Below are 13,826 nucleotides of genomic sequence, written 5' to 3'. Positions count from 1 at the left end.
CATTGTGATTTTGTAATCTCATGGCTGTTTTAATGAACTTCTATAGAAGGAAATGGAACATATTGCAATCGTGAAAACAGAAGACTATTTTCTTTTGGAAAACCTTCACATTTGTTTTACACTTAGGTAATAATGTAATAATGACCTCATAAAGTGCAGAATATCAGGACCTTCGCGCTCATCTAGTCCACCCGACCTTATGGCAGGAAATAGGATCTTATCCAGAGAACTTGATCCCAATGAGAAAAATGAATGGCCCCAATCTTAATTAAGTCGAATGCAGTTTTACTGTTCGTTAAATTTCTTTCCTTTCTGAGAAGAAATATATTATATGTATTTTGTCGGGTAAATGCTTTTTGCTCCGTAATAATTCACGATAATCACCTTTGAAACGTGAGGGAAATCTATCAAGCTTAGTTTTAGGAGACAGGTTTTTTGAATGAAGTCATTTAATATTTTGCCAGGGCCTTCTATTAATGTAGAATAGTTGGATCATGAGCTAGAAGGGACTATAGCGTTTTTAATCTAGCAACAAATCCTTTTCTAGGTAGATCTGTTTTATATCATCATTCGGCAGAAATTCATGTGGACTGTGGCAATGGAATTTTTTTCATCCCACACAAGATGTGTCTGGATAATGACCAGTAACGTACCTTGAGGAGAGAGAAGCCTTATAACAAAGATAGAACTGAGCTCTCCAATATAGTGTTGTTTTTTTTCCACTGAGGACATAAGGGTCTGGTGTTTGTTTACCCCTTCAAGCTCTTTCCATGACCCTTGAGCCAATTTCTCACCCAATTGTTTGCTAATAATGCCGTTCCTCTATAGAGGGGAGTCCTGTACAGGTTCTTACCATGTATCATCAAGAGTGATGAGACCAACCATGAACCCATAATAGCCAAATGGGCTACCACTAACCCAGTTATCTTTAGTCCTACATAGACACTCCCAGGAGAAGTAGGAGGACATGGACCTTGACTTCCCCAACAGTAGACACTAGGGTTGCCCTCATGCACATTAGATTGTAGTCAGATACTGTTGACATCAGTGGGTTCCAGCGTAAGTTATGTACAAATTTTATGACACTACTACTGGAGCGGATGGGGGCTCTACCAAATTTTTGCCAAGGAACCTCCACCAACCTTGATCTGGCCCTAAGTGTGCAAATTTTGCCGTTTCTGCATTTTTATCATAAAACAAGAAGCTCCGGATGAACAGTAGAAAAGGTTAATTATATAATTTTTTTGTGCACCACTCCCTCTGTAGACGCTGTTGTGTGTGAATATACCGGGAGATCGGCATTTTCTTAGGATTTGCTTACACTGCCGTTGGAAGTTTCACCTGCAGTTATGGCAGTAACCCTGATAAACCCCGTTATAAGTCCATGGGTTCCGTTGGGTGCCATTAGGATCCATTATAGAACAGATTCGGCACAGAGCTGTGACTTCTATTATGAACAGAAGTCACAACGCAGATGTGAACAGAACAGAACTTCAGATACTCAAACCACCCCTTCACACCAGCAATTGTAGGGTACATACCCACGTTGCGGTGGATGCATACGAACGAAACCATGGCCACATGCGGTGGCAAATAGCCGCATGATTTTGCCGGTAATACCACAGTGTTACCAACTACATAAAGTGCCATTGGCCACCAAAAGTTAGCGTGGTTTCGTCCGCATGCAGCCGCTGCCAGGTGGGAACATAGTCACAGAGTCCCTGGGCAAAACCAGACGTTTTTAATAGAGTGGCCACTGTACGTGTGTGCGTGCGTGTGTGTATTTTATGATTATCAATAGTAAGTAAGGTAATACAGTACATAGAAATGAGGAAACCCATAGCAAAAAAAAAAGTAGTCCCTCTTCTTGTACTGGTTCAAGCCGTCTGCACCCTTCTCCCACCCAGAACAGGAGGATCTGATACTTTTCGGGGACAATTCCTAACTTCTTTGTTTGCGTATGTAGCAACGGCGATACAGACTCTCACATCCATTGCGGAAAAGATGATGTCTCCAATAAGGGTTGGGTTTACTCTCTGCAGGGACCGCATTATAGCTGCTTTAGCTGCCATTGTGTAACATATATCCTTGCAATGATGCATCACTCATAAGAAATGTCATACACCACCTATGCCATTGTCACGCTGCACAAGGGACGTGGTCTATTGAAAAGGGCGTGGTCTAGCGGAAAGGGGCATGGCTTAAAATGTGATACCATGGGCCAAAATACACATTTAAAAACTGGCGTAAACTAAGTCAACTAATAGGTGGGATACAGAAGAGAAAAGTATCTAGCATGTCTAGAAAGATGCGCCAAATTGATCATATAGCGTGCACCACATTAATAAATTTGGCGCATTTTCTGACTGCCTGGTTTAAGTTTACGCTGCCTAAAACTTAGTAATAGTAAATCTTCCCCATTGTCTTTCTATTGGTGGGTTATATAACTTTACCTTGTGAACATACAACTTTGAAGTGTCGTGTTGGCATACAGAGCTCCTTAAAGGATCTTCTCGCTGCTCAGGGGCAAGGAATATGGCACCCAAAATGAAGGTAGCCAATTATAATTTGGATTCTGCAATAGGCATGTGGGATAAACAAAAAGATACGGACTCTATGAGTAGACTAAGTCCATTGCAGATGAGTCGGTGGCCTATCCCTCAGAGGATCCCGGTAAGACGCTGCTTTGCGTACAGTACATCATATGTCAGTTTGTCGAGGATCATATGTCAAGGATTCCAAATCCATTGAATTTCACAAAACCGTACACTCATAGACTGAATGCTCTAAGAAAAAAGAAAGACTTGCTTTGAATTTAATGCCAATGACGTATTCGTAAAATCCCAGGCTTCAGACTGATATTTATAGAAGTTGATTTTTACGGACGTCCCTGACCTGGAATGAATATACATTCTGTGAATAAAAGCCCCGTAGTTATTTTATTTGCATTATGACTATTATTATGTGCTGAAGATAAAGAGAATAGCAAAGTATGCGTCGCCTTCCCAGTATCATTGAATATTTTATTGTAATTATATGAAGTTCTCATATTTCTGCTTATTGGCTTGGAACAGAGACTAAGAGAGCGATAAAACTGTAGGAAAACCAAAGAACTCAATTTACGTTCCCATTGCGAGTCCATAAAAACTGAAAGAATAACACAATATTATAATGTATTGGAAAATAATTGTTCGCAGGTTCTTCTATTCAGTGCCGAAATAAAAGCCCCATATGATGACTGTTTCTAATAAGCGGGAACGGCCTGTCTTTATAATGTCAGTAATGTTTCAGGCAGTAACTATGAGGCTTTCAGAGTGAGATTTTGTCCGTCGATAATCAGCTCTTCCCTCACATCCAGATACATCTTGATTTTATTTGCGTTTCTCCTCCAGGCAAGGATGAAGCGAGCAGCTTGGAGGTGACTTGGCCTGACGGCAAGATCTTTACCCGAGGCATCGCTGAAGGGGAAATAAACTCCGTTCTGGAAATTGCATATCCTCTTGACGAAGATAGTGTTACTAAACCAACGACTATAGAGGTGATGTATTTGTTCCATTTTGGGCTGATAATGGCGCAGCTTTGGAAAGGAAATATTGGCTGGTAATTTATTAAGACTGGCATTTCACTGGCCAGTTTTAATAGAAAGAAAGTTGGAGTAAAATGCGACACATTTATTAAGTGGCGGATACCTCTTAATAAGTGTGTTGCCTTTTCGGCCGGTTTCTGCACCACAATTGTGGCTCACTGACCACAGCCATGCGCCATCCATTCCCCCTTGCCCATCGGCGACAAAATATAAAAAAATTTGCTCACGTCACCACTCCCCTTCTCCACTCCGTGTCCCCTCAGGTTCCCTCAGGAAGCCTGAGGGGACATGGAGAGAGAAGAGGAGTGGTGAGATGTGCATCAATTATTTTTTGAGCTGGCATATATTTTTACTGTAATTTACGTCAGTTTTCTAGCGCCAATTTGTCAAGCTTTGTTGACCCCGTTCCCTTTTCAAAGCCATACCCCATTTCCACAAAAGTGTTGAGGGAATCGTAAAATGGCCGAACTTTTAGGCCCTTTCACGACTTTTCTATACCAGATAAAAGGGTTTTTCTTAATTTTTCTTGAAGCATGGTCAGGATGCAACTAAAGATTTTTTATAAAAATATAATTGATATAAGCCATACAATATTAGAGTTGGCGTGGTAAGGTGCTTCTATTGATAATACATATATAACAAAATTTATGTATTGACCCTTTCACTGCCAAGGATGTATGTAATACGTCATGACTTTGCCAGGACTAAAATATAATGGCTAGTGTTGTATCTTCGCTTTTAAATGATACCAGGATTAAAATGTATGTGTAGATTCTACGTGTAATATTAGGAGCGTTTGAAGTCAGGAGCAAGATGAAAAGTTTTACTTCCTGGTTCCAGTGTGGGTTAGGGTATGTTCACACGGCAGCGTCCGTTACAGCTGAAATTACTCCTGAAAACAGCACCGTAATTTTAGCCGTAATGGCATGTGCAGGCGTCTTTTGCTGCGTCCATTACGGACGTAATTGGAGCTGTTTTTCCATGGTGTCAATGTAAAACGGCTCCATTAACGTCTGAAGAAGTGACAGGCACTTCTTTGACGCGGGCGTCTTTTTTACGCGCCACCTTTTGACAGCGGCGCGTTAAAAAAATGACCGTCGGAACAGAACATCGTAAGACCCATTCAAATGAATGTGCAGATGTTTGCCGACGCTTTTGAGCCGCATTTTCGGATGTAATTCGGGGATAAAACGCCCGAATTACGTCCGTAAATAGTGTGTGTGAACCCAGCCTAAGGGAGGGGGGAGGGAGGAGCAGCTGCAATTGAGAGCAGGAAGAAAAATCACAGCCTGCAACTGTCATCTCTCGCCCTGTATGGCCAGAACCGGAGATGTCTCTATGGCAATAAACATAAACACTCAGGGCACCAGATCTCGGGCCCTTAGTAACATATATATATATATATATATATATATATATATTTATAATGTGTGTGTGTGTATGCGTGTGTGTAAAAGTTGCATGATCATCTCTGAAAACGATGGTATTGTTGGAAGTACACGTAAAAACTTTTCAAACTTTCATATCCTGCTGCTCGGAGTATCTCGGTAGCAATTAAAAGAAACTGAATGGTAGAGGCCCCCCTATTTTTACTTTTCTATTATCAAGCCCTGGTTATAATAATTTCAGCATGGGATATATTAATGCACAATTTTCCATCCCTAAGTCTACGAAAGCATGGTGGAAACTCCTCTGGGCACAGTAATGTGTCACCCATTGAGGGTATGTGCACACACACTATTTACGTCCGTAATATACAGACGTATTTCGGCAGCAAGTACCGGACCGAACACAGTGCAGGGAGCCGGGCTCCAAGCATCATACTTATGTACGATGCTAGGAGTCCCTGCCTCGCTGCAGGACAACTGTCACGTACTGAAAACATGATTACAGTACGGGACAGTTGTCCGGCAGCGAGGCAGGGACTCCTAGCGTCGTACATAACTATGATGCTAGGAGCCCGGCTCCCTGCACTGAGTTCGGTCCGGAACTTGCGGCCGAAATACGTCCGTATATTACGGACGTAATTAGTGTGTGTGCACATACCCTCAAATATATAGATGACCATGCCATTTGTTTTTTACGAAGGACAACTTTGAAGTCCTCTGCTGTTGAAAGCTGCACCGGTCTGGTCCTTGGATTTAGCTCATAGAGTAGAGGCATGAACTAGGGCTCAACCTTGGCTATGGGTGGATAACTTCCCAATATGGTCACTACAGATAGTTTTCCAAGGGAGAAGGCAGTGGCCCATACTTACTAAGACTGGCGTATTTTACACCACTCAAAGTGGTGGAGGAAGTTGGAGTAATTTCCACAAAATTTATTAAAATCCACATGCCTCAATATATTTGGCACATCTTGACCTGTCAAACAGGCAGAGCTTTCTTTAACCAAATTTTATATAATAAATTTGACCTAAACAGCGTCTCCTTGGAGATCATACCTACTTTTCTCATCACTATCCAAATTTGATGTCACAAATTTTAGCGCAAATTTGCTGCACGCCATAAATGTGGCCCATTATTTACTGTGAGGGATAATATTCTTATGTGAAATACACATATGCCTATACTTTGCTGCATGGTGTAAGGGAAATTTTCTGTAACTAGAGCATGGTACCTGAAAGATATTACTTTCTCCTGGGCAGCCATGGTTTCGTGACTTGTTCCATTTTATATGATATTTGAGCCATTATATCCCATAGGGAAAGGATAGGGGGATGACATGCAGTAACCAGAACCTAGTCCACATTTCTCCAGATAAAGTAAAAATCTATAAAAACTCAAAGAACAACACAATATCATAACGGAAACCTCAGCGCTTCCAAGTCAACAGAAGTTTATTGTCCATCCATTACATACAGGCAAGGTTTCGACTCTACATGAACCTCTGTTAAGCCAGGTGAACAATAAATCTTCATTGAATTAGAAGTGAGTAGACTAAGTTCATTGCAGATGAGTCGGTGGCCTATCCCTCAGAGGATCCCAGTTAGACGCTGCTTTGCGTACAGTACATCATATGTCAGTTTGTCGAGGATCATATGTCAAGGATCCCAAATCTATTGAATTTCACAAAACCGTGCACTCATAGACTGAATGCTCTAAGAAAAAAAAAAGACTTGCTTTGAATTGCATGCCAATGACGTATTCGTAAAATCCCAGGTTTCCGTGTAAAATTTTTGGACTTGTTGCATTTTTTACGTGACCCAATAGAATATAATACCAGCTACACCCACCCCCACCCACTATTCTCTACCCTTTATCCCATCCAGCCTGGAACTTCGAATACGCTTTCTGTAAGTCCAATATCTTGCTGAAATCCAAAGGTCATGAGGTCCCACCTTTATTATCATCTAATAACATAAATAACAGGATATAAGGAGCTTAGTGTAGACATTATGTTAGACATGAATATTACTAATACGTTCTTTTAATGGCAAGGAAGTTTGAGTTTCTTTAATAAATGGAAAGATATGTGGAGGAATGGAGAAGGTTTTCGTCTTTGCGCTTTACATAGAGGTCAAACAAATGACTTTATTTCATAGCTAATCACTTGACTAAATAAAATTGGGAAGGAAATTGCCTTTAGATCTTTTTCAATATGACAAAAATGATTATAATTTGCTTTTACCTCATTTATCTTTTTCATACAGTGCGGCCAGGGCTTCTCGGTGAATGAAAATGGACATTGCGGAGGTAAATGAGGCTTTAATGTGCTTGAAAGTAACACACCTGGATTATCAAAGGAAATGTCATTATGGGCACACATTTCCTGCCTGGATGCCCAGTAAGCAAATGGTTGGGATAAAAAAAAAGCATAATAATCCATCTGTTTTACTGAATTGCTCTTTGGAGATAACTGACAAATCTGCATAAAATGATCAGTTCGGTGCATTCCTGGTCGTGAGACTTCGGGTTTATTTGTTCTAAATACATTGCTACAAAACAAGTCACTTCTATGAATTGAACCAAATACATATTTTGGAGTTCTGGAGATAGTACAGCCTACATGTAGCTTATGAATTCACTAGGATTTAGTTGCGGACAGGTCTCAAACTTTTTCTTCTGGGCCTGACCAGCTGTTGACATCCATGTCAATAAAGGGTCATGTAGGGTTACCCAATGTGGCAGGCCCCCAGTACCAGCATAAAGTTTCTAGTAGCAGTCACAGTGCACACAGATACTGTGGCATCCGTCACAGACACCATGCCCCTATTCAAAGACATTGTACCCCCAGTCAGCACAACACATACCTGCTCCTGCTTCTTCTGCTCCAAGAAGGAAGTCAACATAAAACTTTACATTCTTATGCCAACCGTCATAGGAGAACATCACTTGTGCTGGGACAGAAGGGTTGTATACTGGAAATGTGGGTCTGTGTGACTTCAGGACACTTGGGAGACATGCTGCACCTCATATAGTACTGTGGAATACCACAGCAGTGAGGCTTGTGTCACTATTTGAGAAGCTCCTGAGACATCACTGAGGCATTGCTAGCCTAGCCTTATGGTTTCAGTTGGACAGTTATAGATTCTGGTTAATGACTTCATATCCCATACAACTAATTGACTAAGCAAGGATGCCCCATTATTCTGTTGAATGGGCTCAATGTTAGGCCCTCCTATGAGTCATCATCAAGATTGTCCTCACAACTGACCATGTTCTTGCTGGTCAGCGACTCAGGGCTCAGGTTCTCAGAATGACTAGGTTGAAAATACTACACCACTAGACCAGTTCTTGACCAGTACTACACCACTAGACCAGTTCTTGACCAGTACTACACCACTAGATCATGAAAAACCTTCATGACCAGATTCAGGCAAATTTGACTCACCAATGACTTAACATCAACCCTTTAGACTACCAGGTATGGGATATGCATTATACAATCATGAAACAAATGCTATCATTTTGGGTCACCAAGAAATGTACATTTACCTTATGTGTGATCATGGAGAGCCAAGAACTACAGTAACTTCTGTACCATAAAGTCAACAAGGCCCGGACACTATCCAACTGACATACAAGGGAAAGGGATCACTTACTGACCCATCAGAAATCACATAGAACTGTCTAACTTAGATGGACTTGGACTCTCATAACGTTTTTTCAAGGTTTCGACTTGGAGGCACGACCAGCTTCTTTTTAGGGGCAAAGTCAGGGTAGGTCTTAACTTTTGAGGTGTGCAGTAACATAACTGCTATAAATGATTGTGAAATGACAGACCTGTTGCTATATACCTTGGTGAAATGCTCTGGCACAATGGTAACGTATGTATTCTTGTGTATTTTTAGACACTGATGAGTGCATACAGTTCCCATTTGTTTGTCCCAGGGAAAAGCCCATTTGTATCAACACATATGGAGGCTACAAATGTCGCCCCAACAGGAGATGCAACCCTGGCTTTGAGCCAAATGAAGATGGCACAGCTTGTGTTGGTATGTATATTTGTTTTCCTTTAATATATGTTTAATATGGGCTGAAATACTGAGTACGTGCTTATTTGAACATATAACACATTTGCCATAGGCTTTATTCACATAATTGTATGAAAAATTGGTACGATACAGCACAGGTTTTCGTACAGTTATCCTACATATTCCGTGTATTTGTGTATGAGTTCCATATAGTATACTGTATGGGTGGCTTGTGAGTTCCAATATATTTTCTGCTTCAGAATCTATCGTACTTTACAACAATTTAGGGAAGATAATGGGTGCCCGTATGTTTCGTTTTTTTTATTATTATTTTTTGCATGGCTCTGTACTCTGTATTTGCTTCTGCTGGGAAAGTTCTGATGGAGGATGGCATTTTTGATTTGTACGGTGGCACATAGAGTGCATACAAAAAAACTTCAACAAATATACAGCACCACGTAGATTTACAGAGACATTGTATAATATAACTGCCATATAACTTGTAACTTGGTCATAATATAGCCAAATGTATAAAGCCTTAAAGCGGTATTCCCGTCTTATAATGTTATAGCATATGGTTAAGATATACCATAACGTTATGATCAGTGGTTCGGTCCGACATCTGGGAACACTGCCGATCCCAAGAACAAAGAGATCAAGATCCTTTCTGCATTTCTTCGCCACAGAGGCGCATCCGTCCATCCACTGTGCAGGGAACTGTAACACGGCTCTATTTAAGTGACTGGGGCTGTGTTGTAGTCACCTGCACAGCGTATTTCCAGGAGTGTCACTGTGTATGGAAATAATTGTGAAGGAGCCCAGTAGCCCCTTCATTCTTAAGATCAGTGGAGGTCCCGACATTTGGATCATGACCGATCAGGACGTGATTGTTTACCGTAGCGATTTGCCATCACTTTCATACAGAAAGTACATATGTATGATTAAAGATATTTATTTTACTAGAAATGTTCTGTTTATAGAAAAAAGGCCACAATATTGGGTTATCAAAAATTCAGACCCATTCTCCCATCGTGCAAGCCTTTCTTCCCGCATTGGTCAGCCTGTACATCCCAAGGTCATACATTGTATGAAACACTACATATTATTCCGTACATCTGACTTCCGACTTTGTTAGGTCACTTGTGTGGCCTATAGATCTGGCAATGTACTAATACAGTTCTAGTTCTATTGGAGGATGTGGTCACGTGACAATGATTTTGGTAATCGGTACAGGTCAATCTTACTAACAAGTCTTTATTTTTCTCTCTTTTCATCCTTTTGTCATGCTTCTAACAACCCACCATATTTTCTACGACCCAATCCCCCCACCTTGTGTCCTCTTTCTTCTTTCTTCGGCTATCTTTGGGATGTCTCTGCCATACAAGCAGCCCAGGTGGCTTACTTTGGATCCTACCCTTCTTCAGCCTCCAAGTTTCAACCACACTTCTTGCACTCTTCAACAACGCTTCTAGGCCTTGGATTATATTATTATTTCCATATATACTATCTCTGAATGGTTAGGCCACATAAAGGCTTTCTGGGCTTGGTTCTTGCAACTTATAAAATTTTTGAAAGGACTGTCAGCCAAGCTGCTCCGCTCTGGGTCTGGGAACCAGATGACCCTGCTACAAACATGCCGGAAAGAACTTTGTCTGAAGCTTAGAGTGAATAGTGATATTTTCGTAAAATCAAGTTGTTTGTTAATATGTCATGCATGTTTTCTGAGAAAACTGAAGAGAAACCCCATTCAAGCTCTTGCTAAAGACACTCTCAAGTATTCAGTGTAAATTCATGTTTTATATTTGACTTCTGATTTTTTATATGTTGCCCAAAATTTTTTCGGTTAACTCTTTTGCTGCAAGAGAAGCCAACAGAGCGGCGCATGGCAGGCCCTCCTGGCCAGGAGATGGTTGGTCCCAGTTGCTCCTTGTAAACTGATATAACACCATTTTTGCAGGGTTGACCTACCTGGTCTGTGCTTTTCCTTCTCCCAATCCTTGTAAAGGAAGAAGCCTTATCTCATTTATGTAATTATTGATTTATTTTTAATTTGTAAAGGCAAGAAATGTTACGAGTTCAACTTTTTTGCAGTCTTCCAGTCATTGGTCTTAAAAATATATTAGAAATAAACTGTACAGTAAACATAACAAAATGTGTCAAATAATTACGTAATACTGAACCTGTCGCCAGGTGAAATCGATTGGCAAAGGTAGAGGGCACTCATTGAACCCACTAATTGTAAATTTTGGGTCCGCAGCGTACACTTTTTTTGGGGGGGGGTTTTAAAAGACTGTTGAATGTGGGTCTTTGTACAATAGCAGAGTTTCTTCGAGACCTTTACTCCATTGATTTGCCTAAATGTCAGTCTGTACATTCCATGTATACATAAAAAAGATTTACAGGTTACGCCAATCCCCCTTCCCAATTCATAGCTTATTCAACTTCATAGTAGGCATAGCTGGTGCCCAGGGGTGTATATAGAAAAGAGTGAGCCACATAGCAAAATTTAAACTGCCCACACATTATGGTGCCAGGTCTTGCCACCCAGGATATACGTCCTGGTGTTTGTTTCCCCTTCGTACCCTTCCATAACCCTTGGGCCATTCCCCATCTTCTTGTTTGCTAACAATGCACTTCCTCTGGACAGATGAGTCCTGCACAGGTTCTCTCCACTCAATAGCAGAGGGAATAAGTCCAAGCAGGCCTGAGCCCTTTGTTTCGAAGGATGTGATGCTTGTATGTGATGTGTGCCAAATCCAGGAAAAAATGGGGCACAGATTTTTGTGCATTTGGTCCTGCCTTTTAGAAAACCCTTCTACGACATATGACTTGCCCTGGAGTAGGCTGGCCGACGGAAATCTGGTGCAGAAAATGTCTCACACGCTTTGTAAATTTGCCACTTTTTCAACAACCAACACAAATCTGCCAATTGTTGGCCATGAGAGAAGCATGGAAAAAAATGGCAGCAAGAGAATCTGTAAATATGGTGCATGTGCTACATTTGTGAATAACCTCCGTAATGTTATGGAGGAAATATATACCAAATCTATTAACCTCTTAGTAAGAATTTAGATAAGGTTTGTGTGTTGACACTGTTTGGATATTCTTTTTTTTTTCTTTTATGTGCAAAAAAACCCCAAAATTTGCACTTTGGCTTTCCTGTCCAGGGGCTAGGGGTATACAGTTCTGGCAGCTACATTGTAATGTGACCATGCAAACATTATCTAGGGTATATTGGCATCCTTTGAAAATGAAAAATGTTTGCTTGACCACCATAAAAGCCATACTCATTCAGTCTTCTAATGATCAAAGTCATGATATTTAAAAAATTAATAGTTTTAACAATTATATGTATATAGTCTGGACTTTAAAGATAAATTCACACAAAAAAAAACAAAAATGGCCATATATTACTAAATTAGAAGTTAAAACAGTAGCCAAAGTTTAGTAATTATGTTTTATATAGTAACTAAGATATTGTAATTCTTCTGTATATGCCGGCGGCCGTTTGTTGCAACAGGAAGTGCAGCCATATTGGCCGCCACAACTTCTTAGTAACTGATGGTATGACTTTGTCACATTGTTATTGATTGAATAAGCTGCCAGATTGTCGATGATTGATGGCGCTAACATACGATTTACCTATATATGGCCATTTTTATATTTCAAATGGAAATCCTCTTTAAATTTACCAAAAAACTCATAATCAAAAACATTCGCTGCAGTCCTGAATGTTTTTTATTTGTCAACTGTCCTTTAATGATCTACTTTGATGTGAGATCAATGTCGGCTGGAAATCTGAACTTCTGAAGACTTTATAGACAATGGCTTGAAGAACTTCCTAATGTTCAGTTAATAAATTACACTTCCTTATCAGCAATGGTTCTAATTACTTTCTTAGCTGATGCATATGCATTATATATGTTCTCAATCTTTTTCACATAGCTTTTGAGTTGTTGAAAATGTTTTTAAAACCTATTAATAATGACTTATCTCCTAAAACAACTTTGTCCGGTCACCTAGCTGAAGGCGCATAGGATAGAGGGGGAAATGCTGAACTCGGGGATATATCATTTTCTATGATTTAATGTAGTATTTTCTTGTAAAAAGCTGTGTGAATGCTGCCAGGACTCATAGAGAAAGCCTGTGAGTCCTGCTTCTCCCACCCACATACAGTGATTGACAGCTTTTCCTGTGTGAGTTTCTATAGAGGGAGATCTGTCAATCACTGTATGTGGGTGGGGGTATCAGGACTCACAGGCTTTCTCTATAAGTGGGTGGAGGAAGCAGGACTCACAGGCTTTCTCTATGAGTGGGTGGAGGAAGCAGGACTCACAGGCTTTCTCTATGAGTGGGTGGAGGAAGCAGGACTCACAGGCTTTCTCTATGAGTCCTGGCAGCATTTACACAGCTTTTTACGTTAAAATACTGAAACAATTGATAGAAAACTATATGTTTTCGAGATCAGAATCTCTTTCTCTACCTGGCAGAGCTGCTTTAACATTGAATTAATCTCTTTTTAGGACTAAGTGAAGACTAAATGATTAGTAGTTATTTATTTTACATTGAACTAGAAGGCATGCAACTTTTACAAATGTTACGTTATGAACTCAGATATGGATGTACTGCACTAAATAAGTTAAAACTGAGAGGGGTGTTTGAGATTGATACACTGTCACTTGCTGTTCGAGAAGGTCTGATTCTTGAGACCCCCACTGATAGCTAGATTGAAGGGGCAGCAGCGCTCTATGGAGCACATCAGGATATTCTTTTTTTTCCAAACACACCACTATTCCTGTCCAGGCCCTGTGCAGGTAATGCAAC

General features: G+C 40.5%; 1 protein-coding gene across 4 annotated transcripts in view; it reads left to right on the top strand.

The window, feature by feature from the left end:
• Nucleotides 1-13,826, top strand: part of CRTAC1 (cartilage acidic protein 1) — a 365,203-nt gene that overhangs the window by 338,708 nt on the left and 12,669 nt on the right. For 2 of the 4 annotated variants that reach the window (XM_075843067.1, XM_075843068.1), the window contains exons 12-14: nt 3,393-3,538; nt 7,239-7,281; nt 8,880-9,023. In XM_075843067.1, coding sequence (XP_075699182.1) covers nt 3,393-3,538; nt 7,239-7,281; nt 8,880-9,023 — 333 coding nt within the window. Of the gene's footprint in view, nt 1-3,392; nt 3,539-7,238; nt 7,282-8,879; nt 9,024-10,387; nt 11,148-13,826 lie in introns of those variants that run through there. The other 2 variants (XM_075843069.1, XM_075843070.1) reach the window with 2 other exon arrangements.

This window comes from Rhinoderma darwinii, chromosome 11, assembly GCF_050947455.1.
Source record: "Rhinoderma darwinii isolate aRhiDar2 chromosome 11, aRhiDar2.hap1, whole genome shotgun sequence".
In the NCBI taxonomy this organism is placed as follows: domain Eukaryota; kingdom Metazoa; phylum Chordata; class Amphibia; order Anura; family Rhinodermatidae; genus Rhinoderma; species Rhinoderma darwinii.
This window is presented reverse-complemented; position numbering and strand designations above follow the sequence as displayed.